This window comes from Chinchilla lanigera, unplaced genomic scaffold (assembly GCF_000276665.1).
Source record: "Chinchilla lanigera isolate Chin_1 unplaced genomic scaffold, ChiLan1.0 scaffold00049, whole genome shotgun sequence".
Classification (NCBI taxonomy): domain Eukaryota; kingdom Metazoa; phylum Chordata; class Mammalia; order Rodentia; family Chinchillidae; genus Chinchilla; species Chinchilla lanigera.
The window spans coordinates 653397-679743 of NW_004955450.1; the positions used below are offsets into that span (position 1 = coordinate 653397).

The 26347-nt window shown below is 52.6% G+C and overlaps 2 protein-coding genes across 4 annotated transcripts in view; one reads left to right on the forward strand and one right to left on the reverse strand.

Moving 5' to 3' along the window:
* Sh2d7 (SH2 domain containing 7) overlaps positions 1-7171 on the forward strand; it is a 10229-nt gene extending 3058 nt beyond the window's left edge. The window contains exons 3-6 of the mRNA XM_013518895.1: positions 1825-1990; positions 2255-2467; positions 3892-4542; positions 5966-7171. Coding sequence (XP_013374349.1) covers positions 1825-1990; positions 2255-2467; positions 3892-4542; positions 5966-6016 — 1081 coding nt within the window. The 3' untranslated portion in view covers positions 6017-7171. The remainder of the gene's footprint in view (positions 1-1824; positions 1991-2254; positions 2468-3891; positions 4543-5965) is intronic.
* Positions 7172-7258: 87 nt separating this feature from the next.
* Positions 7259-21330, reverse strand: Cib2 (calcium and integrin binding family member 2). 3 transcript variants are annotated; one of them, XM_013518896.1, is made up of 6 exons: positions 21137-21330; positions 16983-17074; positions 11461-11572; positions 10539-10686; positions 8148-8343; positions 7259-7792 (listed from the first exon to the last, which is right to left on the reverse strand). In XM_013518896.1, exons 1-6 carry the CDS (start codon positions 21185-21187, stop codon positions 7771-7773), a joined length of 621 nt encoding a protein of 206 aa, XP_013374350.1. In that variant the 5' UTR covers positions 21188-21330; the 3' UTR covers positions 7259-7770. The 3 variants fall into 3 exon arrangements, with proteins under 3 accessions (XP_013374350.1, XP_013374351.1, XP_005393495.1); XM_013518897.1 differs by having other exon boundaries at positions 16983-17017; positions 21137-21300; XM_005393438.2 differs by lacking the exon at positions 16983-17074 and having other exon boundaries at positions 21137-21232.
* Between the last annotated feature and the right edge of the window lie 5017 nt (positions 21331-26347).

Sequence of the window (26347 nt, forward strand, 5' to 3'; positions counted from 1 at the left end):
TGTTCCCTGGATATACAGCAGGGTCACCACCACATTTCCCATCTTTCCAATCATGGGTCTAGCAGCAACTGGATCGCCAAATGGAAAAAAAGGCCACTGCTCACACCATGTACACAAATTAATTCTAGAAAGATCATAGATCCAAGAGAGAAAAGCAAAGCCATGACATTCCTAGGCCGAGGATATAGCTTAGCAGCACAGCACCTGCCTGCGGGAATCCTGAGTTCGATTCCTGGTACCAAAAAAAAAAAAAAACATTTCTAGAAGAAAAGAGGGAAACATTTTCATAAACAAATGAAAATGCCTATGAGAATGGGATAAGTAAAGATTTCTTAAAATACATTTGATTTCCTTAAAATAATTTTTGATAATCAAAAGATGATATTAAGGGAAGGAAAAGTTGAGTCAGAGTCATAAAGAAGTTATCTATTACAATACATATATCTAACAAAGAACTCATATCCAGAACATAGGAAGGACTCCTACAGATAAGAAAAAAAAAATACAACCCAAATAAAAGCAGAAGACTTGAAGTAGCACTTCACCAAATAGAAATAGCTAACGGCCCATAAATGTATGAAAAAGTGGGGAAATAAAAATTTCCCGTGGGCCAGGCACGATGGTGTACTCCTCTAATCTCAAGTATTCTGGGAGGCAGAGGCAGGAGGATTGCAATTTCAAGCCAAATCTGGGCAATTTAGCAAGACTCTGTCTCAAAATAAAAAAATTAAAAAGGGCTGGAAATATAGCTCAGTGTGGAAGCCCTAGGTTCAATCCCCAGTACCACCAAAAGATAGATAGATAGATAGATAGATAAATAAATAGCTAAAATGGAAAGATAGATGTGATCAAGTAGTTGGTGAAGCTGTGGAATAGTGGAGCACTCACACATCACAACAATTTTAGGAAATGATTTGGCCCGGTCTGTTCAAGTTAAACTGCTTCTGATTCATCAGTTGTACTCCTTCGTATGGTCTGAACAGAAATGAGTCCATATATTCACCCAAGGAACATTCACAGCATGTTTGTAACCTAAATGCCCATCCACAGAACATGTAGATTGTGGGTTTTTCATTAAATGAAATACTGCATGTACGTGAGAAGAAAAGAGAAACTAATTCTACATAAACATCAATCGGTTGTTCAGACCGGTTGAGGGAAAGAAGCTAGATACAAACTTCGGTAGAATTTCATTTACATGAAGTTCCATAGAGGGTAAAGCTAACCAAGGTGATGGGGCCCGTGGCAGCTCCCATGGGGCTGGACTGGGGTGTGTCCTCGGGGCTGGAAGGGTTTGTATCCAGGAGCACTCAGGCATGGGAGTGAGCGGGCCCCGTGTTTATGATGTTTGTGCCCCTCCACCCCGTGTGTCAGTTATTCTCCCACACAAAAAACGATGCAGAGAGTAGGGGTGAGGATGGAACCCTGCTGTTTCATCAGGGTGTGGGTTTAGAATGAGGCTGAGTTTTGAAGACACAGGGTCAGATCTTGTCTTCATTTAAAATTGTGAGACTTTGCTCATCTTGGTTTTCTGGTATTCATTTTGGTCTTCTAAGTACAAGGACTGAGTAGTTCTGAAGGTGAGTTTCCCACCAGCCTCATCCCAGCCCACCCTCCCTCTTGATTCCACCACAGCAGGTCCAGGTCCCTCCCAGGCTCCAGAGCCCCATGGTGTGAAACCCGCCTGAGCTCCCCAGGGACACCAGGGCTCTAAGAGAGGAGGGACCTGGACAGCTGGTTCTGTCCTAAGTGCAGAGCTGAGCCTTCTCCTGCCCCAGGCTGGCCCAGGGCTCAGCCCCTAGGCCACATGTATTTGTGTTGCAGGGGCAGTGATCGTTGCAGGCATTTTGTCATCAACCAACTCAGAAACCGGCGCTACCTGGTCTCGGGGGATACTCTGAGCCATAGCACCCTGGCCGAGCTGGTGCGCCATTACCAGGAGGTGCAGCTGGAGCCCTTTGGGGAGACATTGGCTGCTGCCTGTCCCAGGGTAGGTTCCCCTCATCTGGTTGGGTGAGGAGTCAGGCTAGGGCATCCTTTGCTCAGCCTCGGGCCGTTCTGGCTTCACTGTCTGCTGCCCTTGGGCACTCAGGTGGGGACAGGGTACCTATTTGAAAAAGGAACTTAGAGCATCTTGCCTGAAGTCAAGGGCCAGGTGGGGACATTTCATTACCTGGGAAGCCATCCCTGGGAGGATGCTGGAGGCCACTGAGGAGTGTGTGACCTCATACCTGCTATGTCCCCACCGCCCCAGCCAGAAGACCATGATCTGTATGATGCCATCACCCTGGGGCTCCACCAGACCAACCTGGGCCTTGAAAACCATCCAGCAACAACATCCCCCACCACAGTACCTGACAAGGCTGCCAGCCCCCGTGTCCCTGTGAAGGCCCGGGGCTCCTTCCTGCATGCAGACAAAAGCCTAGACCTAGGTCCCCGGAGCCTTGGCAAGGAGGACAGCGCTGAGGTGAGGAGATTCCAGCCACCGAGGGGAGGGCTGCCAGAATGGGGATATGGGTGCCACACCAGTCAGCCCTGAGGTGCTGTGCCTGGTGGTCCTTCCAGCTGCAAGGTGAGTTGCAGGCCACAGAGACAGCCTCAGCCGGAAGTACCAGCAGCCACTCGTGTCATGCCTGCCCCTGCTCACTGGATGTGTATCACGCCTGGTCTCAAACATTTTTGGGCTGTGTAACTCTGAGCCAGTCACACAATCTCTGTCAGCCTCAGTTTACCATTCCTGATGTTCTTGGAGGCATGAATGAGATAATGCATATGAAAAGCCTGGACATCCCCAGTGAATGGTACAGTGGGGTGCCTGAGGGTCAGTTCTTTTCTTCTCCTTGGCACCCTACAGGTAAGATTCAGAGAGCTTTCTTCAGTATCTGTCAAGATTTCTCTCATTTAGAATAGGATCTTTTTTTTTTTTTTTTTTTTTTTTTTTTTTTTTTTTTGGCTTTTTGAGACAGGGTCTCACTATGCAGTTCAGGCTGGCCTTGAGCTCACTTTGTACCCCAGGCTGGTCTCAAACTCCTAATGATCCTCCTGCCTCAGCCTCCTGAGTGCTCAGATTACAGGTGTGCACCACCATGCCCAGCTTAGAATAGGATCTAGACTCTTCTCCAGGACCACAAAAGCCCCAGCAAGTGCCTGCTCCTTCCGTGTCCTCGCTGAAGGCCTCGTTGGCTTCCAGGTCTTCCCTGAGGTCGCCCAGCTTCTCCCATGCCAGGCCTTGCATTTGGGTGCCCTTGGCAAGGCACACTCTTCCCTCCAGATGTCTACCTGCTCACACTCTTGATACCTTCTGCCTCTCCTCATGTCCCTCCTCAGAAAGGCCATTTACACTTCAGAAAACGTCCCCCTTCCCCATCACTCTCCCTGGCCCACCCCCAGCACTGACCATGACCTGATGCCACCTGATCTTGTGACACATCAGCATGTAGTAATCACACCCTACTCTACCATATGATGGAGCCAGATTCCACATAAACTCCCAAGGTCTGGCCTTGCTCACCACAGAGCTCTCAGCACCTAAGACTATCTTCCATAGATAGTCTGGGAACAACTGGTGCTCCCTAAATCCTGGGAAGAAGCCATAAGCAATGGACTGGGTGGCAGGAGGGGGCTGGGCACTGAGTGTGGGGTTCAGAGCCCCCCCAAGGACTCATGGACCACAGAGGCCGGAGGAGCAGGGTGGGGCAAGGTTGGGAGGCCCAAGTCCTTGAACACCAAGGTAAGGTCCATGCTCAGAGCCCACAGTATAAGGGCTAGCAAGGATCCTGGTACCATTCCCATCCTTGCCTTTAAGAGCTGGGTAAATCTGTGACCTCAGGTGATCTAAGGACATCTCTGCAGTGGATGCCCCTGAGATAGTCTCTGTTTCTCTCTCCCTAGGCCCACAGCAGGGTGCCCCCCCTCCCTGAGAGGAGTGCCCCGCTCCTGGATAAGTCTCCTGCCAGCCCCGGCGACCTCATCTATGCAGACCTGAGGAAGACGAGCCAGCCACAGCCAGGCCTGGGGATAGCGGTGTCTGGCCAGGCCTGTCCCCCAGGCAGGGAGGCCCTACAGAGACTCTCAGATGGAGATCAAGACAGGCCTGATGACCTGGGGCCTGCCCTCCCTGGGCTGAGCCCAGACCAGGGCCCTAAAATGTCTTCCACCTCCTGGGGGCCACCCCAGCCTCCCAGCTCTGAAATTCGGGGATCCTGGGCTGCTACAAGGAGGCAGGGGTTTCTACAGCTGAGTCATGAGGCTCTGTCCTGCTCCCAGGGAAGCTTCACGGATGCCTCGGACCTCACTGGGACAATGGGTCTCCTGCAGGAGGCCCACAATACAGACGACCAGAGGAATAGGGCCTATGCACAGATCCCAGCCCGCTGGGGTGGCCCAGCCAGGCTCCCACCTCCCGGGGCCAGTCCCATGTACAGCACACTGTCGGAACCCATGAACAGTGGCTACGAGAAGATCTCAGGGCTCCCGGAGCCAGGCAACACCTACGAGCAAGTCCCAGCAGCCAGGAGCAAGGAGCCCGGACGGGCACATAAGGTGTGCTCTGTGGGCAGGGGGGGCTGCCAGCCCTGGGGGCACCTCAGGCACGGGTGGGTTAGGTTAACGCCCCTGCCCCGACATACCCAAACTTTCCAGCCCTGCATCTGCCTGGAAGCGGGGTGGGTGGGGGGCGGGGCCAACTGATAGATTTGGTGTAAGAGGCGGGTTTTGGGACCTGACAGCCTTTTCTGAAGCAGATGGGTCTGGCCCTCTCTTGGCCTCTGCAAGGGTCTTAGAGCCTCAGAAAGGGAGAGGAGCCCTTAGCTTTAATTATGGCCCAGTTCCCCACTATTCTCATTCATGATTTTGGGTAGGACAACCTCCCCAGAAGTACCATGCCTCGGGGGAATCCAGTTAAATTTGAGTTTCAGATAAACAAGTACTTTTTGTAGTATGTCTCATATGCTGCAATTCTTCTTGGCTTGTCTGAAAATCAAATTGAGTGAGGCAACCTCTATTCCTATTAGAGACCCTCCTCATGACCCTACTTCCTTCTCTGTGAAATGGGCTGGTACCTCTGGTTGTGTCCTGCAGCTACTGCACAGAGGATGAGGCCAGGCATCCTGTCACACTCTGGGTTTAGCCATGAACAGGGTTGTCATCTCTGAGGGTTTCTGAGAAGGAAGACAGGGAGCGGGGTCAGGAAGGCACAGGGAGGTCCAAGTGGGGCTGGCCAGGGTTCACAGGAAGCAGGGACCCCACCCCTCACTCTGCCTGCACCTGGACACAATGGCACCAAGAGGCCATCCCCACAGGCAGAGCCTTGGTCTTGGGCACTCAAAGCCTCTGCGCCTAACCAAGCAGTGACACGCCCCCAGGTGTGAGGCCTCTGCAGGAAGCTCACCAACTTCCAGTTTGGGCCAGGCTGTGGCCATACTCACATGCAACAGCCTCCAGGGTCCAACCTTCTCACAACCACAGAGTCCTTTAAGGACCTCAGAAGCCACATCCCAGGCCTGTGCTTCCCCTGGCAACAGCACCATGTCCTGTCCCAAAGGCAGTGGCCCTGGGTACAACTCCTGGACTCCAGCTAGGGTGGAGAGTGCTAGAATCAGGGGAGACCAGGGCCCTGCAGGGAGGTCGGGTGGGGCTCACCATCACTTTCTATCTCTTCTTTTGTATGTGTGTCAGGTTTTTTTTGAGACAGGGTCTTGCTACATAGTCCAGGCTGGCCTTTGAACTTGCAGGGATCCTCTTGCCTTTAGGCATTTCCTTCTCACCCTGTTCCTTCCCCACCCACTCCACAGCAGATGAGGGTGAATCCTTCCTGCCAAACTGGAGTGCAAGGTAGGGTTTCAGGCCCTGGGGAGAGGCTTGAGAGAGTCGCCAAAAATATTCCAGCCCAACTTCATATCCTAGGCATGGGCCCCTGTCAGACCAATGCCCAGGGCCCCTAACCCCAAGTCTGTCTGTCCTGCAGCCTGACAAGCTCCGGAGGCTCTTCTTTGCAGACAAGAAGCACAGATTCTGAAGAGGGTCTGGCCCCAGGGTTCCCCAGCTCCTGTGCTGTGCTGAGGTCATCTAAAGCCCTCCACTCGCCCAAGGGTACCCTGGAATCCTCAACCCAACAAACTACTGTGGACCAGGCACAGAAATACAGCCTGCATGCCTGCCTGGAGGGACCTCCCTCAGCCTGTGCGCCTACATGTCCTGCTCCCCAGTGTCTCCCAACCACGCAGAGGATGGAAAAGGCCACAGAGCAGGGACCAGCCATGGGCAGGAGTCAGCATCCTTCTTCGCAGAAGAGTGCATCAAGACTGGGGCTTGGAGCTCACTGAAGAGTGCCAGGCCTGGGCTGGGACAGACACCTTCCTAATGGACAGGGGGACACGGTACAGCTTCCCGGCTCAGGGTCCTGGCAGCAGACAGGAAGAGGGGCAGGAGCCACATCCTTTCTTCTGTCCCACAGGAATGTAGCAGCAAGGCCTGGCCTTGAAGCCTCAGCTTGACCTTAGAACAGATCAGGGTCCCACCACTCACCCGTAGCTCCTCTGGCTTCCCTCATCCCAGCCTCAGGCACAGCTGAGAGAATCCTGATGCTCCCAGCCCAAGCCTTTGGTGTTACAGATAGAGAAACCACACCCCTTGGTGGAGGGGCAGTGCTTCGGGGCCATACTGCTAAGCAAAAGCCCCCTAAAAAGGTTGCTCACTCTGGGGCTAATCTGGACCATAGCGGTGGTAGCATCTGCAGCCTGCCAGGGAGTGCTGGGTGCCGTCCCTGTGTGCTCCGGCCTCTAGCCAGTCTGACCTGGATCCCAGCCCTACCCTATGGCCTTGCCCCATGGAGCCACAGACTCCTGCCAGCCACAGCTCTAGACACGGCTCAGGTCTCCTGCTTCCACCACTCCCTTAGGCCAGGCTGGCTCTGCCTGGGATCCTTCCTATTTTTTCCCTTGGCGCCCTTGCCCACATGTTCCCACCTCCATAAGGGTGACAACTGGGGGTAGTGGCCAGGACTGACCTCTCCAGATAGAACACAGGTGCTCTCCCTCCTACCTGAACCTGGGCACAATTAACTTAGAGCATATCCGGGGCAGCTTGGCTATGCAACTTCTCCCTCGCCCTAGGGCATCGCGCTGAGACCAAAGCCAGTGCCTGGAGAGGGAAGGCTTAACCTTGCACCAGGGCACTGTGCCCATGGAGGATTACAGCAACCAGGTGCTGTAATCCATAGTTGCCGCGGATCATTTCCAAAGTCAGGAGACACAGAGACTGCAGGACACAGTGTTTACTACAGGAGTTCATAAATCTGTGGTCAGCACACACCAGCCAAGGTGGCCTGGGAGGAGCTCACACACCAGGCAGAGACAAGGATGGAGCCCTTTAGACCACTGCTCACACCCCTTTGCCTTGGGAAGGGTGGCAGGGTGGCAGGGTGCAGCCTGGGATTTGGGGGAAAATTGCATAGCTTGTTAAAACCCTGACCTCTTTTTTTTCCCTGCTTATCACTTGGCAACTGGGCAGGGGGTCTGCCTAGCACACAGACAAGTGAGACCCCCATCACCTCCACTTGGGTTTCCTGCCTTCCCCTCTCAGGGGGACAAGAGACCCACAGAGGGTCTAGGGGCCCTGGGCTAGACCACCTCACACCCTCTTCCCTGGTTAAGGTTGTTTTTTGCTGTTGATGGTGTAAACCCAGGGCCATAACTCCTCTCCTGGGTGGCCGGGGCCACAGCACTGCAGACCGCATTGAAGACGGTGGGCTTCCAGGTTCTCACAGGGTCCTCAGATCCGGATGTGGAAAGTGCTGGAAAGACAAAAAGGACAAGAGGGTGAAAGGACCCCTCGGGCCAGGCAGAGGCTCCCGGGGAAGACCTAACCCAGCCTCAGCCAGCCTGGCTTTAGGGAAGCCACACAGAGGGGTCATTACACACCCCGGGGAGGGAAGCCCAGAGGAACTGTAGCCCCTGGCAACTCCAGCCTCCAATCATAACCAGGGACCTCCAGGGTCTTCACCCTTCCCATGAGAGCCCGGCGCTGCAAGGGCCTTGTGTGTGACCTCCTGGCCTGCACACATTGCCCACGGCTGTACACCAAGAGGGGCTGCCCTCTGTGATCCCGGCATCCTGGTCTGCCCTGCCTGAGCCCTAGGCTGGTGGTACCTGAGGAAGTCAGGGGCCTTGGCGATCATGTCCTCAAAGTCAGCAAAACCCAACTTGCCATCACCATCTAGGTCGGCCTCCTCGATGACCTTGTCACACACGAGCACCACCTCATCCTCATCCAGCTCCGACTTGGTGAGCCGGGCCAGCGTCAGCTCCAGGTCCTCCTTGCAGATGAAGTTGTCGGTGTTGAAGTCTGCAGGCCGGAAGGGAGGTGCCAGGAGAGATGTTTGAGCCCAAACCAGGTCCCCCAGGAGTCCCAAGGAGTCCTGCACTTTGTTACCCTTGTCCCTGGCTCGCCACACTGACTCTGCACCAGCCCCTGGCATCCCCAGGGAATCTTCATGCACACTCCAGGGACCCTGGAGACCAAGGGGTTCACCTGCAAGGCAGATCTTCAACACCCACAGTTGACAAATCAGTATTCAGAGCACCCATAATCCCATGAGTGTGTGTACAACAGCACCCTAAAGCTGAGAGCTCCTGAGACCCTTGGTCTCCTGGCCTGACCCCAGTGGACTTCTAGAGCGAAAGACACCAAGGCCTAGAGTCTAGGCCTAGACTGAATCAAGGCCGGAGAGCCATTCAGAGAGGCAGTGGGGACTGTGCCTGGGGTCTACTGGACTAAGAGCCACATCCCTGAGTGGTACCATAGCACAGGAGGGCCTAAAGTCACACACCCGCAATTAATTAACACATGCCTCATGTTGCACACAATACATACATGCAATTTCACCTGTCAGTTAAAAAGAAAAGTCATGTTGGGAGAAGCAGGAGTCCCTTAAAGGGGGCACACAACTGGCTTTGTGCACACAGAGCAGAGAGCATGGTTTCATTTCACTGGGCTGAAGGTCCTACTACCGTCTCAAGCACAGTGAGTGGATCATGGACTGAACCACGTGTACCAGCCTCATCACAGCAAGCTCTGACACCCTTCCCACCACGCTCAGCCTAACGCCAGATTTCGGCACAAGTTCTCCTGCCTTGGGCGGCCTTCCAGCAAATACCTAGTCATCCTCCAAGTTTCTGCTGAAACAGCACCCCCAAGAGGAGCTTTCCAGATGTGAAGACCCCTTTGTCGAGCTCCTCTACCCACTAGGCCGAGAGGTGAATGGTGGTGACTAAGATGGTAAATGCAATGTGAGCATGGTGTGCCCTTGCTCATTTAACTACCCTAGGAACAGGACCTGCTGAGGTCACATCCTTGCTCCATGTTAGACCTACAGCCTGAGCCCTTGAGGGTGCCCAGCACCATCCGCCCATCTCAGCACTGGCTGTGAAGGCTTCTGGGACAGGAGTGAAGCGGGTTCGCCTCTGCCCTTGGGGGCACATAGGAGGGTCTCTGACAGTGGTGGGCTGGTTCCTCTGCCCGTTCTGCATGATGCACGCTGCACTTCCCTCTCAGGCAGATAACAGCCTGGGGCTGAGGCCAAGGGACGCGTGGAATTTGAGAAGCTCTCCGCATGAGCCACGCAGCACGGTTTGTGCAGGGTAGACGCACAGGTGCTGGCTTTCCGACATGCAGACACAATGTGGACATAACCAAGCTAAAATCCTCTGAAGCAAACGTCATAAGAAATAAATGTAGATAGCCCCTGATGAGTTTGGCTGCCTTGAGATCACATCTGCCCAAAGTGCTGAAGATAGGAGGCTTGGCACAGGCTCTTGTGGTCCAGAATAAGAAGGCTCAGCCTGCTGTGGGCCTTGGTGTCCATGCCTGAGAGGGGACCCCAGGCTCACAGGCCTTCAGTGGGTGAGATGGGTGTGAAGTTCCCTCCCTCTGGATGGGGGAATCATTGTGTGCCAGCGCCACCTAGTGGCCTGTGAGTGGCAGGGCAAGGACTAGGCCATGAAATGAGGTACACAGTACTGGGGGCGCCTCCTTGCTGCCTGAACTCTCCACTGGGCCCAGCCCTGCTTTCCGGCTCCCACACGCCACAGGGCTGCATGATTTCTTCTCCATAACATAGGTGCCCTTTCCCAGGAACCCTGCAGAGCCAGGGCCCTGAGTGCTAGGCTGGCACCTGGTTTGGTCCCCACAGCCTGGCCTTAAACCACTCTGGACTCACTGCCCTCCCCATCCCATGCCTCAGCCTCTCCCATTTCCCTGAGCCCTCACCATTTTGCTCCCCTGAGTCCGCAGGGACACCCCCTCTGCCATAGATGCCACCCTGTGTCTTCAGGGGACACAAGTCCTCAGGTCCCAGATCCTAACCCAATGTCACCATGTTTGTCTCTTCCTCACACCAACCAAGACTGTCTCCCAGATGTGGTGTGACCCCATGGCAAGACCCTCACAGAGGACAGCTCAGCTTCCTGTCCCTGTCCTTGGACAGCCCTGTGCCCCGCACACCATGTCCTCAGCACAGACCCCACACGCCAGGCCCTCACCGTAGATCTTAAAGGCGTAGTTGGCCTTCAGCTCCCGGGGCGCTGACTCACAGAGCACAGAGAACATGTCCACAAAGTCGTTGAAGGTGAGGTTCCCCTCGCCATCCTCGGAGAAGGCCTCCACGATCCTCTCCTTGAAAGGGTTCTCCTGAGGAGGACAGCACAGCTGTGACTGTCACTGGGCCAGCCAGGCAGGGGGCTCGAAGCTGACAGTGTACATGGCCTCAGATGCGTGGCCTGACCCTCTGCACCTTGGTTTCCCTTCTGCAAAAAGGGAACAGTGAGGGCATCTGCTCAGCTGGGTAGTCAGGGATTCCAGGAGCTTGAGCACATGCAGGTGGGAGCCAGTCCAGCAGGGTGAGGAGCCACAGGGGGCCTCTGTGTGCTCCAACTGGGCCTCACTGAGGCAGGAGCAAGGATCCATCCTGGAGAAGCATCGAGGCATCCCCTCCACATAAGGAAAACAACACCCAGGGAGGCAGAGGTGGAAGCAGAGTCTGAAAGGTCAGATACCTGGACCCAGACGCACAGCAAAAGCCACAGAGCCAGTGCCAGTGCCAGTGCCATGCTTGTAGCCTCAAGCCACCTCCTGCCCCTGAGGACTGGACATCAACACCCTTCTCTGATGCTACATAGCTTGGCCCACGCTGCTAGCCTCCCTCTTTCCTGCTGGCCAGCACTCGGCCAGCTCACAGTGTGCCAAGCTCAGGCGGCCCAGAAGCTCAAGGACAAAGCCTGTGGCTCCTGCCCTACCATCTCCACACCCTGAGCCTGGTCCCACTGAGACTCGGAGAGTTCCAGACATCTGCTCAGTGCCACATAACCACAGACAGGAGCTCAGGTGCCGCCCAGATGGGTGCTGATGCTGCCCACGCTGGGTGCAGATGCCCATCCCCTGCCCACCTGTAGGTCATGCACATACCCGGAGCTCTGGCATCTGGATGATCAGGCTCATGGGCACATGGACGATGGGGCTCTTCCTGTAGTCCATGGGCACCAGGTTGGGGGCCAGCTCGTAGAACCGTGCGTGCAGCCTTAGGGAGCAGAGGTAAGGCATGAGGGGCTGCCACCCTGTCTCCCAGTGTCCCCCAACACCTGGTCTGGCTCAGCTACGAAAGCCAACCTCAACCAGGACCAGGTAAGGGCCGAGAGGGAACCAACTACCCTGCCCACGGGAGGTGGGCTGGCAGGGAGTGCGCTCTGCCCAGAGCCCTGTGCTGGCAGAGACAGTGCCCAGCCTCGCTGTTTCCACTGCCACCTTCTGGACCTGCACCCGAGTCTTTCTGTTGTTTCCTCTGAGCGTTGGACCTGACACTGGCTCTCTATTTAACCTCCTCCCCGTCACTGTGCACACAGATGCACCACAAAGCCCATCTACAGCTCAGCAAACCAAGGTCTGAGAGGGGAAGGGTGATTTGTCTAAGGCCACACAGACTTCCTCCCTCCACTAAGTTCAAGAAGGCTTACATATTTGTCCTATCCTAACATCTAGGACCAGAAATACTTGTGCTACTTGAACTGCTTCAGCATAGGGCAAAATGTGAAAGCCTCCAGGTTTATTTTAGAAAGTCAGTAGTAGCTGATGGCAGAACCCGGTGAATGGCATCTAGAATGAACCAAATGTACTTGCATACCTAAGTGCAAAAGTCTTCTAAAATAACATGCCCACAAGTCACATCCAATATTCTAGAAGAATGATGTTATTAGGACCCACTAGGGTTTTTGTCAGGTTGCAAGGATGCCTCTATATTTGGAAATTCGTGACTGTAAGTCATATTCATAGGCAAACATATTTGATCAATTAAATCCACATATGACCATAGGGCTGAATGCGCACACACAAAAATACATGACAAGTTGAGGGGCTGATTTCACTCATTATTTTTTTAACTAGTTCTGAATTTTTCTTTTGTTTTTTTAATTTTTTGGCACGAAGGTGGAATTCAAGGCCTCATGAATGCAAAACATGTTCTCTACCATTGAGCTATACCCTTAGCTCCAATTTTTTTAATTGTCAAAAGTATTTGTTTCCGAATGTGGTGGCGCACACCTGTAATCCCAACACTCAGGAGGCGGAGGCAGGAGGATCATTGTGAGTTTGAGACCACCCTGGGCTACAAAGTGAGCTTATGGCCAGCCTGAACTGCATAGTGAGACCCTGTCTCAAAAAGACCAAAAAAAAAAAAATTTGTTAACAAAAATAAAAAAGTATGCTAAAAAGTATGTATTATTTTTCTCCACAAAAAAACCTTAAAATTTTTAGCAAAACAGAAACAAAAGAAGCTTTTGCTTAGAACTAGAAATGAAAGGACAATTTCTATCTCAAGTCAGTATCCAAAAATCATACTTACATAATAAAATATATGGAAAAATCTATACAAATGGAAAACCCTATCATCACCATTATTGTATAAAGTTACTTCAGGAGTGCTTGTGAATGTAATTAGTTAAGACAATAAAATAATACATTCAAATCTTGGAAAGGAGGAAGCAAATTATTTGCTAGAATATCAGAAATAATCATCTTAAAACTATTTGAATTAGAAAAGGCTCAGGATCTTTTCCACATAGAAAAAAAATCTATCTATCTATCTATCTATCTATCTATCTATTTATCTATCTATCTTTCTAACTATCAGCACTAGTTTACTAAAAAAACAATTACAGAGGCCTCATTCATACAGTACTGAGGTCAGTACTATAGCTCAGTACTGAGCATTTGCCCAGCATGTAGGGGAAACTGGGTCCCAGCCCAGCTCCATATACACACAAAGCAAAAAGGTCCAAATCACACAACGCAAAAGAATCACAAAGCCAGAAATGACTAAATATAAAATTAATACAACATGTATATTTAAAATGTAAAACTTCACCAAAGGCTATTGAAATATTTTAGGTAGTTAGATAACTTTTGTTTTTCCAATTAGAAAGACTTAATACTGCAATGAACCAACTTTCTCTTCATGATTCTTTAAAATAAATATAATCCCAATCAAGATCGGCAAAGGGTATATTTGGGAACTTGACTGATTGAAAACTTTGTTTGGCGCAATAAATGTAGAAGAGTTTTAAAAAGAGTAAAAAACTTTTAAAAAAGTTTTAAAAAGGTGGTGCATGGCTGTCATCCCAGCACTTGGGAGGCTGAGGCAGGAGGATCATGAGTTCAAGGCCAGCATGGGCTACATAATAAGTTTAAGGACAGGGAGACCCTGTCTCAAAAAAAAAGAGCAACTGGGAAAACATTTGCCCTACTAGATGTTAAAAGTGTTTAAAGCAGTAATAAGAAAAATGACATGAAACTGATACTGGCATTGAGGAGCAGTATAGTGGGAGTGGTAGAGTTGGATATAAAATAAAATCAGTCCATGATATGCAGCATTTGAAGTCTCGTGGGAAAAGATTGCTTCATCTGAACATTAAAAACCAGTGTCTACCTTTATGCCTGGCTTTCAGGGACTATTTAAAAAATAATTACCAAGTTGTGGTGACACAGGCCTGTAATCCCAGCTACTTGGGAGATAGGGTCAGGAGGATCAAAAGTTTGAGGGCAGCCTGGACAATTTAGTGTGAACCAGTCTCAAAATAAAAAATAAAAAAGGGTTGGGGAAATAGCTCAGTATGAGGCCCTGGGTTCAATCCCTAGTATGATAATATTAATAACAATAATAATAATGATGATAATGATGATAATGCTTATTTAGAACTTAGTTGCCAGTGTTTACAAAGGAAGAGATTTTACACTACACATCTGGGTTTCTGGCCCTGCTGGGGCTGACAGCAGCTGCTTCTGCAGAGGTCAGTTCCAACAAGTCCCAACTGGCCAGCTGCATTTACTTACAGCACATGTTGGGACCCATAGACAACTGAGTTTCACACTCCTGAGTTAGTAGCTCAACGTGGAGGCCCTGGATACAATCCCTAGTACCACGTGCATGCACACACACACACAGTTGAGAAAATAAACAATAAGGTAACAACTAAGCAAACACCTGGGGGTGCTAAAAGACTGAGCCTTCTTCTGTCTTGAAGGGACAAGGACTTCTGTCCAATGCATTCAGGCACACAACAGAGCTGGGGCCGTGGGAGCTGAACCCTGGCGCTTTCACCCACAGAAGGAAAGAGGATGGCGGAGTGGGGAGGTCACGTGGGGCTCGGCATCAGGCGAGGGGAGAATGGGGCCCACCACTTGGTATCACCGACCCATGCTGCTAGGAAGGAGAGCCTCCCATTCAGCATCCTCCCCACCATCAGGCAGCTGCTGCTCTCCAAAACAGCTGGGGGAGGGGGCAGGGAGGAGAGTGGACCGCAGAGGGTCTGCACTGTGAACAGTGGGTGGACCCAGGGTGGGGATCGGGGGATCAGTCATCACCCTCACTCTGCTAGAGCCCAGAAAGGGGACTGAGGAAAACAAAGGGGCTGACACAGAGATAGAGCCACAGGGTCTACACCACATTCCCGCAGGGAGCGCTCACCTAGCCCCTGCTCATCTCTGGGCGGCCTCTGTGACATCTAACAACACTGTCACTCTGGCCCCTCCAGTCACACGGGCCTGGAGTAAACAGTGCCAGGGACACTGCGTTCCCACCTGCAGGGGGGACACCTGAGACATGCTGGAGACAGAGCCAGGGCTCCTGCTCTAAGGGTACACAATGGGGACAGGGAGCTTCACCCACTTCCCCACTTGGCCACTTTGTAGAACAAGCCTGGGTTCAGTCCACCGGGTCCTGACAGCAGGTTAGCCTCTGGGCTAACTCAGAGGCAGGTCTTGAAGGAACCAGTGAGAGAACAGGGAGGGGGTCCATGGTCAGGTGGGGGCATCCAGCTGCCAGGGGTCCTTCACCTCTCTTGGCCTCAGGCTTGGCTTCGAGCTACAGAGGCCGGGGTGCTGTCAGGTACAGAGTTGGGCAGGCCAGGGCTACAGGGTCCAGGACACCCCTCCCACAGTGCTGCCACCTGCCAATGGGACAGGGACACCCCCAAAGGCCCAGCACAGCAGCTTGAGCCCCCCCTCCTGCTGCTCTCCAGCTGGGAACACTCCCCATCCTTCACACAGCCTCCTCAAGCATCTGCCAGGAGCCAACAGGTGCCATTCCCAATGTCAAGCGTGGGCAGGGAGGCCTGATACTGCCCAAGGGCAGGTCTAGGAGGCACTAGCACCTAAGCCACTGATGCCCAGGGCTCCCCAGGCTGTGATAGCACTGTGTGCTGGGGTGCCAGGAGGGGGGGCACCCAGCTGACTCTGGAGGGAGGTGTGGCAATGTCAAGGCAGGAGAAGTGACAAATTGGGTCCCAGGCAGCAGAGACAGCCCGTGAAAAGATCAGAATGGGGCCTCAGGAGAGATACAGCCAGGGGGCATCTGTAACTCGGGGCATAGGTGGGGGGGCCCTGCAGCAAAAGGCAAATGTGATAAAGCTTAGGAAGGTCTGCCCACCAGAGCACCTGGGCGGTGGCTGTGGGATGTATTCAAGAGCCACCCTGTCCCAGTGGGGTCTTAGCGTACATCACTAAGCCACAAGCCAAGTCCCAGTCATCAAACACTGAGCAGGGCTCCTGCCTCTGTTTCCCAGAAGAGCTGAGGCAGGGGGGTCAACTTTGCCTGTGGCCATGGAGTTGGGACCTGGAAGTAGAACCCAAGTTCCCCAAGGTCAGGACTCTGAGGGAGGAAGCAGGTGCCTCCACCTGCCTGGGGACAGGTAGAGTTCCAGCCTGGGCGGGCGCAGGGGCCAGCCAAGCACAGAGGTCAGGGACACACTGCAGCACGGTGCTCGGGAAGCCACGCAGGCGCTGGCCCAGCCTCCACTGATCTCCAGGAAAGTGAGCCTGAGGCTTCACTGGCTTTTGATGCCACCCGACAGCCTGGGCCAGGGGCCCAGTGAAGGCCACAGAGCAGGCTTCCCACTCTGTGTCCCCAGCCCTCTGTCTAGTCCTGCACCTCTGAGACCCCCTTATTTCCCACTCAGGACCATTCCACTGACCCACCAGCCCGGACAGCTGGATCTCCCAGGAGCAGAAGGATGTCCCAGCTGGAGTACAACAGGCAGGGGCTCCCTGCAGCAGCTCCCCATGATGCAGGGAAGCAGCAAGGGACCTGTCAGCAGCCAGATCTCTGGTCCCTGGTAGTGTGACCTACGTTGAGCTGCTGAGCCACATCTGTGTGGTAGTGGTGGGGTAATGGGATCCTCTTGATATAACATCATGGGGAGGATTAAATGACCCCAACCTGGAGAGAGGCCAGCATAGTAAGCAGATGCTTTGTGCCTGGCAGAAGAGCGGGCAACAGTGGAGAGCTCTCAAGTCTGCACAGCAGCCCAGTGTAGCTGAGGCCTAGATACGGTGTCCATGCCTTTCTTCAATGCCAGCTTCTACAGGCAGCCCATGCGGGGTCCCCGGCCCATCCTGCCACAGCCCCAGCCCTAAAGGGGTGGACAAGAAGCCACACTTACTTGAGGATGTCCTTCTTATTGAAGAAGGTGCAGTCCTGTGGAGGGAAAACACACACAGTGGGCCCGGGCTCCCACACCACTTCCTCAGAGCCCTGGAGACAACAGGCCATTACAGGACAGTGCTGGATGGAGCCAGAAGACGCCACGACCCCTGCCCACCCTACCCAGGGGCGACTGAGTCCAGGAGACCTGGGGATGCCAGGCCAATGCATGCTAGGGGCTATGCAACCACTGGGTTGCACAGTGGAAAGAAAGATGGGGGTGCTCATAGGTGGGCGTGGCTGACTTGAGGGCCAGCAGGATGTGCTGTGGGAGGATGGCAGCTGGGGACAGCTCTGGAAGCCCCATGTTGCACAGCCACAGGCCTCTCCACCTCTGCCTGCCATCACAGTGTGAAGGGAGATGATCTCCTGGGCTGGGTGCTGGGTCCAGAGGGTGCCTATGAGCAGCAGATGACAGCCAGGCAGGTCCTGGATACAACCTGGAGCCGCTGGACACCAGGGCAACTGGGCTGCACACTAAGGCAGCCACAGAGAATGCAAAGGGTGCACGCAACAGCGGGGGTTCCTGCTGAGCACCTCCAGCAGGGCTGCAGGGGACACTGGTGTAGCTTTCCAGCGAGCCTATCCTTCTAAGCCCCTGTAACTTCCTGGGTGCTTACCCCTCTTGGAAACCCAGCAGGGGTGGTGGTGCTCTTTTACTTTTGTCAATGGCTCTTTTGTGAGAGGCAAGAAAGGCTCCGGGAGCACAGACAGGAAACTCCTTGCCTAGCAGGCCTAAGACATAGACGGGAAGGGATCATGTGGGCAGATTCTTCAGCAGGCCTCAGGCCTGAAGCAGGCAGCAGAGAAGCAGGGGGCTGTGCCTTTCAGATGCAGATCTTTCCCACCCACACACAGAGCAGGACTAAAATGGGACAGGTCCTGGCTTAGCTCTCCCCTCCTCTGACCTGTGCATCACACCTCCTCACCTCTCCTCTTCCCCACCTCCCCTCTCCTCCCTCTCTTCTACAGCCTGGTTAGAAAGAACACAGCCCCTACCATGTACTGGCCTGGCTCAGGAGGTCCTGATCCATGGGTGCCACTGGTGTGATACACAAGTTCCCCACATAACCCTGGTCCCTTGTCTCAGCTGCCCGTGTTGCTCCTCACCAATGGTCCTTAAGATGTGGTACCTGGACCAGCACCAGCAGTCTCGCTGGGAACTTGGTGGAAATGCACTCTCAGGCTCCACTCCTGAATCTGAATCAGACACTCAGGAGGGGCCAGGAACCTGCACTTCTAACATCTCCCAGTGAAGAATGTGAGGGCGTCTGTCCTGAAGCAGAGTCACCAGGGAAGCTGCTTAGAATGTCTGTGCGCCCCGTGACCCCTCAGCACCCCAGACCAATTAAACAGGAATTCCTGGGGGTCCATTCGGGCACCAGGGATCTTCAAAGCTGCTTGGGAAATTCCAAGGTGTAGCCAGGCCAAACCACATTTACCATGCACCTCGCTCTAAACATTCTAGTCAGCTTTGGCGGGGTGTAGTGGTGCATGCTTGTAATCCAGCACTCAGGAGGTCAAGGCAGGAGGATCACTGTGAGTTCGAGGCCATCCTGGGCTACATAGTGTGTTTAAGGCTAGCCTGAACTCCCTAGTGAGACCTTGTTGTAAAAGTACAGAATAAAATAACATCAACATTGGTTGACCCCTGGACAGAGGTGGCAGACAGGCTGCAGAAGGGGTGAGGGATGCTGGCTGTAAGCTCTTCAGGGTGCCTGCAACATGGAATGAGAACTGAGGCCAAAGGCCACTGAGCCTAGGCCAGCCCAGCGCTCTGGAGTTAGCACAAGCAGTCACCCCAAGATACCATAGAATCACTGAGGGAGGAGAGGGTCACACCTGTGCTTTAGAAAGGTCCTTCAGCTGGGCATGGTGGCACAGGCCTGTAATCTCAGCACTTGGGAGGCTGAGGCAGGAGGATCATTGTGAGTTGCAGACCAGCCTGGGCTACAAAGTGAGCTCAAGGCCAGCCTGAACTGCATAGCAAGACCCTGTCTCAAAAAAAAAGACACAAAAAAAAAAAAAAAAAAAAGAAAGATCCCTCATGTTCTGCATGGCATGGTTGTCCCTTGGACAGCTTCCCTGAGGACTCCTCAGCAACAGGGCCCTTGTTGGCACCAACTGCCTCGGGATAATGGTCAAAGAACCAATGTGCTTTCCAATGGTATGTGTATAGTATCTGCTGAAGGGAAGAGGAAAGGAGGAGGAAAGAGAAGAGGGAGGATGGAAAGGGGAAAAAGGAAGAGGGAGGAAGAGCAAGAGACCCAAGAGACCGGGGTGCAGTCAAGCCTCCCAGGAGATGAGGAGGCTTGGCCCAGGGCCCAGCAAGGGGATAGAAAATGGGATTTCCAGGTGACAGGAACATGAGGCTGAGTCCCAGACCTGTTCCTAAGGGAAAACGTGGGTTAAGGGATAGCAAAGTGTTCTAATGGAACAGCTGGTGGAGCAGCAGTGGGTTTGGGGGAGAAGTTGGGCCTGTTTTAGGGTCTGAAAGGTCCAGGTGATGGGTGTGCAATGCAGAAGAATGGTCTAGACAAGAGCCTAAGCTTTGGGTATCCTTGGCCCCTGGAAACCAGGAAGGGGACACTCCACCTTGGAAAGGAAAGACTGTCAGGCTGAGAGGTCCCAGAAACTGAGGGTCGCTTGGGGCTAGGGCAGCTATAACACAGGGTCACCCCATCCAGCCCTGCAGCCAGGCCAGGAAACTAGAGGGAGGAGATGGGGCTCTCAGGTTTCATGGCTCTCATTTCTCCCACCCTGTCTAGTGGGGCCCTGGCAAAGGACCAGAACCCAACACTGGGCCTGGCTCTGCTGGGTAACCCAATGCCAGGCTGACCAGAGCGGGAACCAGGTCCCTGCCCCCACCAGGGCGCACTTTACTTCTGGGTATGGGCTGTTTGCCTGCGCCATCTCCAGCCTTTACCCCAGCCGTCCCTCCACCTGGAATGTCTAAGCCAGGCCCCGCTAGCCAAACTCCATTTCCAGAGGCCTGCCCAACACTGCCCTGTTCCTGCATCTTCCAGCCCCAACAGAAGCCCCTGCCCACCAGCACTCTTACGCTGCCACAGGCTTCCCTCACAAGGGCCACGCTGGAGGTGACAGTCTATCTCACTAGAGACCCTGAACACCCAGCCCACATCATCCAAAGGAAGGCAGAAGCCTGGGACTCATGATTCAAAGGCTTATGAGCCCTGCCTGGCCAGCTCCCTTGTCTCCTTAGCATGGGGCTAGGAATCTACCCTGTGGCGATCAACATGCTATTGCCATAGTAGGGTCTGGAACACAGCAGGCACCCATACATGTAGGGCCTCTCCTCCTGCCCAGGGCCTCCTGCTAGAGCTGGAAAACCTGTGTTACTGACGATGAGAGCTTTGGGCAGAACGGCCTTTTACTGCATCTTTGCCCATAACAGAGGACCGATGCCGATAGAAGCATTCATGAAGCCACAGGTGCCTACTGTGTCCCTTTCTCCTGGGAACAAAGGTGACCCACATCCTGCCCCCTGCCTGAGGATCGGAGAGGAGCCATCAGAGTTGGGCCTTGAGGTCTGAGGATGGGAGAGGCTCCCAGGCCCAGAGGCAGCACAAGAGAGAGGCAGCAACTACACGGTGTTCTCAGGTGGCGAGGGCAGAGGCAGGCAGAGACCTGGGAAGACTGCGATGGGGCGGGGGGGGGCCAGCCTACAACCTCAGAAGTCCCCACACAGGTGAGCAGTGGGCTGTTGTCTGGACAGCGACCTCAGGAGGGTTGCTGGGGAACAGAGGGCAGAGGGAGGCCCCTGGATCGCCTGCTTCCTCTAGGTGCTTCCTCACTTCCTCACGCAAGTGAGCCCCACAGAGGACCTGTTCCTTCGCTTCACCCCCTGCAGCCCTGCATTCACCTACTGACTCTCCATCTTCTGCGCGGGGGATGCACCCCGGGACGATGGTCCCAGGCTGCACGGGAGGGGGGGGGGCGGAAAGCGAAGCTCCACAATCACCAGCTGGAATGAGCCTAGTCCCTAGCAAGGAAACTGAGGCTGGGGGCGAGGAGGGGTCACCGGCCCAAGGTCGGGCGCACCCGGAACCCTGGCGCCCTGATTTCGGGAAGCCCTGATGGGGCCCTGCTTACCTGGTAGTTGTCCAGCTGCTCTTCGGTGAAGATGGTCTGCTTGTTCCCCATGGCGCCGGCCCGGAGCCGGGAGCCCCGCGCCCCCGCCCTCGGCAGCCCAGGCGGGCAGTCCGCTTCCCCTAGCTGGCCGAGAGGGGGCGCGCGCGGGTTGCGGCTGGAGTAGGGGGCGTGGCCTGGGCGTGGCCGGGACTTGGCCCCAAAGAGGGGCGGGGCCTGGCTTGGAGGAGAGAGGCCTGTGGGGCTGAGCGGCCAAGGGCGTAGCCAGGGGAGGGTGGGCGGGGCTTTGGGTGGATAGGGCGGGGCCTATCTGGAGGAAGGGGGAGGCCCAGGGCGGGGCTGGAGAGGGAAGGGCGAGACCTAGCCCGAGGGGCGGGGCCTAACCCGAGAGGGGCGTGGACTGGAGGGCACCAGGCACCGCCTACCTCGCACAAACCGGGGCACCCAGGACTTCCGGTCCGCGCGGGCCTCAGGTGTCCAGAGTGAAGGTTCCCTCAGGGGCGTGGGAGGCGGAGTCCGGGTGCTGTGTGTGGGGTCCCGCGGGCAGCCCCGTCCCCTAACGCGACCTTGGCACGCTCTTGCCTGGCTGCTGTCCCCTGGACTATCCTCACCTAGCCCTGACCCCGCAGGCTGTCTCGCCTGTCCCTTTGGAGAGGAGGACGGGGTTGGCTCGGTTTGAGATGGAAAGGACTCAGGATGTCCAAGGAAGCGTGGCAAAGGCCAGGACGTTTTCTTGGGGTTTTAAGCACATGCCATTTAAGGAGAGAAAACTTTACCCTGGTAGGATGTCGGGTTGGGCCTGAGAAATAACTGGATTACGACAGGTTTGCAGCAGAAAATCATACAGATGTATTGAATGTTTTACGGGACACAGGGCTCATAAGGAAACGAAGTTCTGGAGAATTGGCAAAGCAGAGGCGAATGTGGGGAAGTCATGGGAATATATGGGAAAGCTAAAAGAAAATAAAAGGGAACAACATACCCTTGATAATGTTTCTTTTCTCCAGGTTTAGGGAGGGCAGCTTTCACATGGGAATTTCATCACCTCTGTTTTTAAGAAAAAGGGTGATGCATGCCTGAAATCAGAGCACTCTGGGAGGCTGAAACAGAAGAATGAATTCAAGACCAGCTTTGGCACTGTAGTGACTTAGACCTGTCTCTTTTCTCTTTGAAGTCTTCTCTTTGTCTACAGACTGTTGTCATCCTGGCCTCTCTCCTGGCATAGCTGCTGTTTGTGTCCTATGAGCAGTTACTGCATCTGCCTCAGTCCCCCACCCCCTGCAGCCCCTTGTTTAACTTGGCCTATACTCTAGCACTGAACAGCTTGTGTAATTTTTTTGCATCTTAGCATTATGCATATAGTAGGTACTTAATGTATACAATATCTGGTGTATAAGTAGGTACTTAATGTATACAATACATAGCCTGGGACTGTCTCTTGGGGGGGGGGCATTATTTCTTCTTAACCACCAAAACACAGGACGGCTGGGACATTTTCTTGGATCTCTATACCCAGGGTCTAAGGCAGGGTCGTTTTTGTTTCTGTTTTTTTGTTTTGGGTTTTTGTTTTTGTTTTTGTTTTTGTTTTTGTTTTGGTACTGGGAATCAAGCTTAGGACCTTGTGCTTGCCAGGCAGGTGCTGTGCCAGTGAGCTATATCTCTGGTCCACAGGGTCTTAATAAATTGGAATCAACATTATTTAAAAGAATAATGCCTGTAATCCTGGCACTCTGGGAAGCTGAGGCAGGAGGATCAAAAATTCAAGTCCAACCTGGGCAACTTAGTGAGACTGTCTCAAAATAAAAAATAGAAGGGACTGGGGATGGAGCTCAGTGTAAAAGTCCTGGATTTAATCCCCATACCACACACACAGGCACACAAATACATTTTCTTGGACCTGTTTATACATGGAATCAACTAGATCTCCAAAAACTCTGCCTTGGAAAAGATTTTCCTACTAGGGAATCAAGTGAGCACCCCTTTGTGCAGAAAAAAAAAGTGAAACACTTTCTTCCTGTCTGATAATTGTTGGCCTATTCTAGAGCCTCCCCAGATAACTCTCTGGATGTGAGAAGTTCTCAGATGTCCTGGACCTTATGGTGACTGCCCAATTGTTGAGGGAGGAGGAGGTCAATCTCTCCCCCAAATCTTCTGTGTAGTCAGCATTCTGACACTATGACAAAATATCTGTGAATAACAATGTAAAGGAGGAAAGATTTATTTTGGTTCACAATTTCAGTCCATGGTCAGCTAGTTCCATGTGGGTCCAAGGTAATTTCAGAACATCACAGCAGAGGGCATGGTGGAGAAAAGATGCATGTCTGTTGGAAGCCAGGAAAGTGGGGCATCTAGTGTGCTGCCTCCTGTTCTTGTTCCATTTAGGTCCCCACCTGATTAGATGGTGCCACCCACATTCAGGGCTGGTCTCCCCATCAATGTGTTGTCCCACATGTCAATCTTATCTGGAAACGTCCTCACAAACACATCTAGAAATGTGCTTTACAAAAGAAAAATCTGTTCTCAATCCAATCAAGTTGACAAGATTACCTATAATATCCTGCAATCTTTCCTACTCATCCTTTCAGATAATTTAAAATCTCTGGAGGCAGCCAGGGGTGTTAGTGCACACCTGTGATCCCAAGATTCTAGGAAGTTGAGGGAGGAAGACTGCAAGATTGGGCCTAGCCTGGGCAATTTAGCCAGAACCTGTCTCAAAAGAGCTGGGAATGTAGCTCAGTATGAAGGCTCAGGGTTCAATCTCCAGTAACACACACACACACACACACACACACACACACACACACATTCTTTGGACTCACTTTTGATTCCCTTTTCCCCCCTTTTTTGAGACAGGGTGTTGCTATATAGTTCATGCTGGCCTTGAACTCTCAGTGATCCTCCTGCCTCAGCTTCCTGAGTCCTAGGATTATAGGCATGTGCCACCACACTTGGTTGCCTTTTTCCTCATACTTTGCATTCTGTCCATCAGTACACCCTGGTACATCTAGATACTAATCACATCTTAGTATTCCATCATGATCACTATGGTCCAACCCCTTATTCTGGCCACTTAGTCCATATGCTCAGGTTCCTTTGCTCATCACTGATCAACTCAAATGAGGCCATTTATTTGGGAAAAAAGGGAAAAAGGACTTATTCAAAGCTAGTTCCAAGGAGTTGGAGGGGCCTCATGGTCTGAATGGCTATCTCACTGTGTACAGCTGTGAGGTGTGTTAGGATCTTTCACAGCAAGGGAGGCAGGGAGTACAATGAGACAGGAGACAGATCCAGGCCTGATCCACCCCTTCCTGGGCCAGGCCTCTCTCTTCCTTCCCCCTGGCAATGAAACTGGACTTTGACCCTCTAGTGGTAGCACCTATACATTTTATCTATGCATCTGGGCTGAGGAGAGGTAAGGATGGCAGTTTATGCCCTAGGTCTGAGAAGTCTTGGAGAAGACACTTTCTCTAAAGGGAGAAAATCTAACTTTCAAGGTTCTATATTTCCATGCCAGTTACAATTCCACATCTTGCTCTAGGTCAGCCCTCAATAGTGAGGGCCTGTGGCACTGCATTTAGCAATTAGTGTAAAGCTGAGGGCCGGGGATATAGCTTAGTGGTATAAGTGCTGGCCTGGCAAGCGCAAGATCCTAAGTTAGATTCCCAGTACAAAAAAAAAAGGCTGAATTGCGGAGTGGACTCAAAGGTAGCTGGAGTGTGAGCAAAGGGAAGCAAAATGAATGCTTGAGCCTGAAAAAACACCGCTAAGGATATTTTGGTCAAATATAAAAGAGCCAAAGTCAGGAGACATCTAACTGCTGTACCTCCTGGAAGGGCATCTGCTTTTTGGACAATCATGCATAAGAACCCTCTTTCATAATCTCTGCAGCTCTACTTATTTGGTAGGATTGACACACAGGTGACTGGCGCTTAGAACTTCCTCCCTGTCTCCAAATGCATTTTCTTCTTTTCTGAATGCATTGCCAATTGTAACATGTGTGGCCTTCTGCCTTGGTGCTGAGGTAGCTTTCTCTAATGAGGGTCAGTCAGAGCAAGTCCAGCATTGGAGAAGATGTGACAGCTGGTTGGAGTTCGGTGTCATAAAAACTTTCTTATCAAACTGAGCAATTGCAGAGATTACAAAGTGTAGCTATTATGATTTAGATCTGGAATGTCCCCCAAGAGACTCATATAATCAGAAGTGGGGATTTGGGAAGGTGATTGGATCATGGGGGTAACATACTTATCAGTGAATTTCTTCACTAATGAGTTTAGTAGTGGACTGTGCTGTCAGAGGTGAGGCCTGTTTAGAGGCAGCTCAGCAGAGCCCTGACCTGGAAGGGTGTCTTCTTGTTCCTGGCTCCTCTCTTTTCTCAGTTTCCTGGTTTCCGTAACCTGAGCAGCTTTCCTCCACCCAGACCCTTGTGCTATATGCCATTTCTGCCTTGGAACTGGAGGACAATAAGAACATGAGCCAAAATAAACCTCTCCTCCTTTAAGTTGTGGGCGTCAAATAATCTGTCTTGATAATGAGAAAAGTGACTAAGATTTTCATACCAGAGACATGGAGACATTTGTGTGACTACCTAGGCATGTGGTTTAGAAGCCTTTGGAAGTGCTTTGCTGGAAGAGTTTGGAAAGGTTTGGGGATGCTGGCTAACAAAACCTCAGTATGCTGTAGACCAAATTTGGTGGGAGATTCTGGTCAAAGCACAGAAGACCAGAATGCTGATAAAAAATACAAGGGGTAAGGACCAGGCTTAGGGGGTTTTAGTTGGAAAAGACTCCACTGACAGGTGAACTCCAGCCTATGTGTGTTACACTCTCAGAAAAATATTGTCTATATTTTGCCTGTGTCCTAAAACTGAGATTAAGGGCAGTGGACTAATTGATCTGATGAATGAAATCTCAAAACAGACCAACATTCATGGGACATGATAATTAAACTTGATTGTGTCAACTTTATTGTCTTGGAAGCCACCCAGGGGAATGGTGAAGCACACTTCTGGGTGTGTGGTAGGTCATGGAAATGTGAACTTTGGTATATATCTGGTCCCTTGCCCCTTCTTCTCTGTTGCTCCCCTGTTCTGCTTCCTTGTCACAATAAGTCAAACAGCTTTGCTCAACCACATCATTCCACCATGATGTTCCTAGCTTGGAGCCAGCAAACCATGGACTGAATCTCCTGAAACTATGAACTAAATTAAGCCTCTCC

Bases quoted from the DNA above. Each gene is read 5' to 3' on its own strand.
- Cib2 (XM_013518896.1), bottom strand. From the start codon at position 21,187: ATGGGGAACAAGCAGACCATCTTCACCGAAGAGCAGCTGGACAACTAC. The intron at 17,075-21,136 runs GTAAGCAGGGCC...TGTTGTCTCCAG, and splicing joins AGCAGCTGGACAACTACCAG to GGCTCTGAGGAAGTGGTGTG. The intron at 7,793-8,147 runs GTACCACCAGCC...TTGTCTTTCCAG, and splicing joins AAGGCCCCTGACTTCCTCAG to CACTTTCCACATCCGGATCT.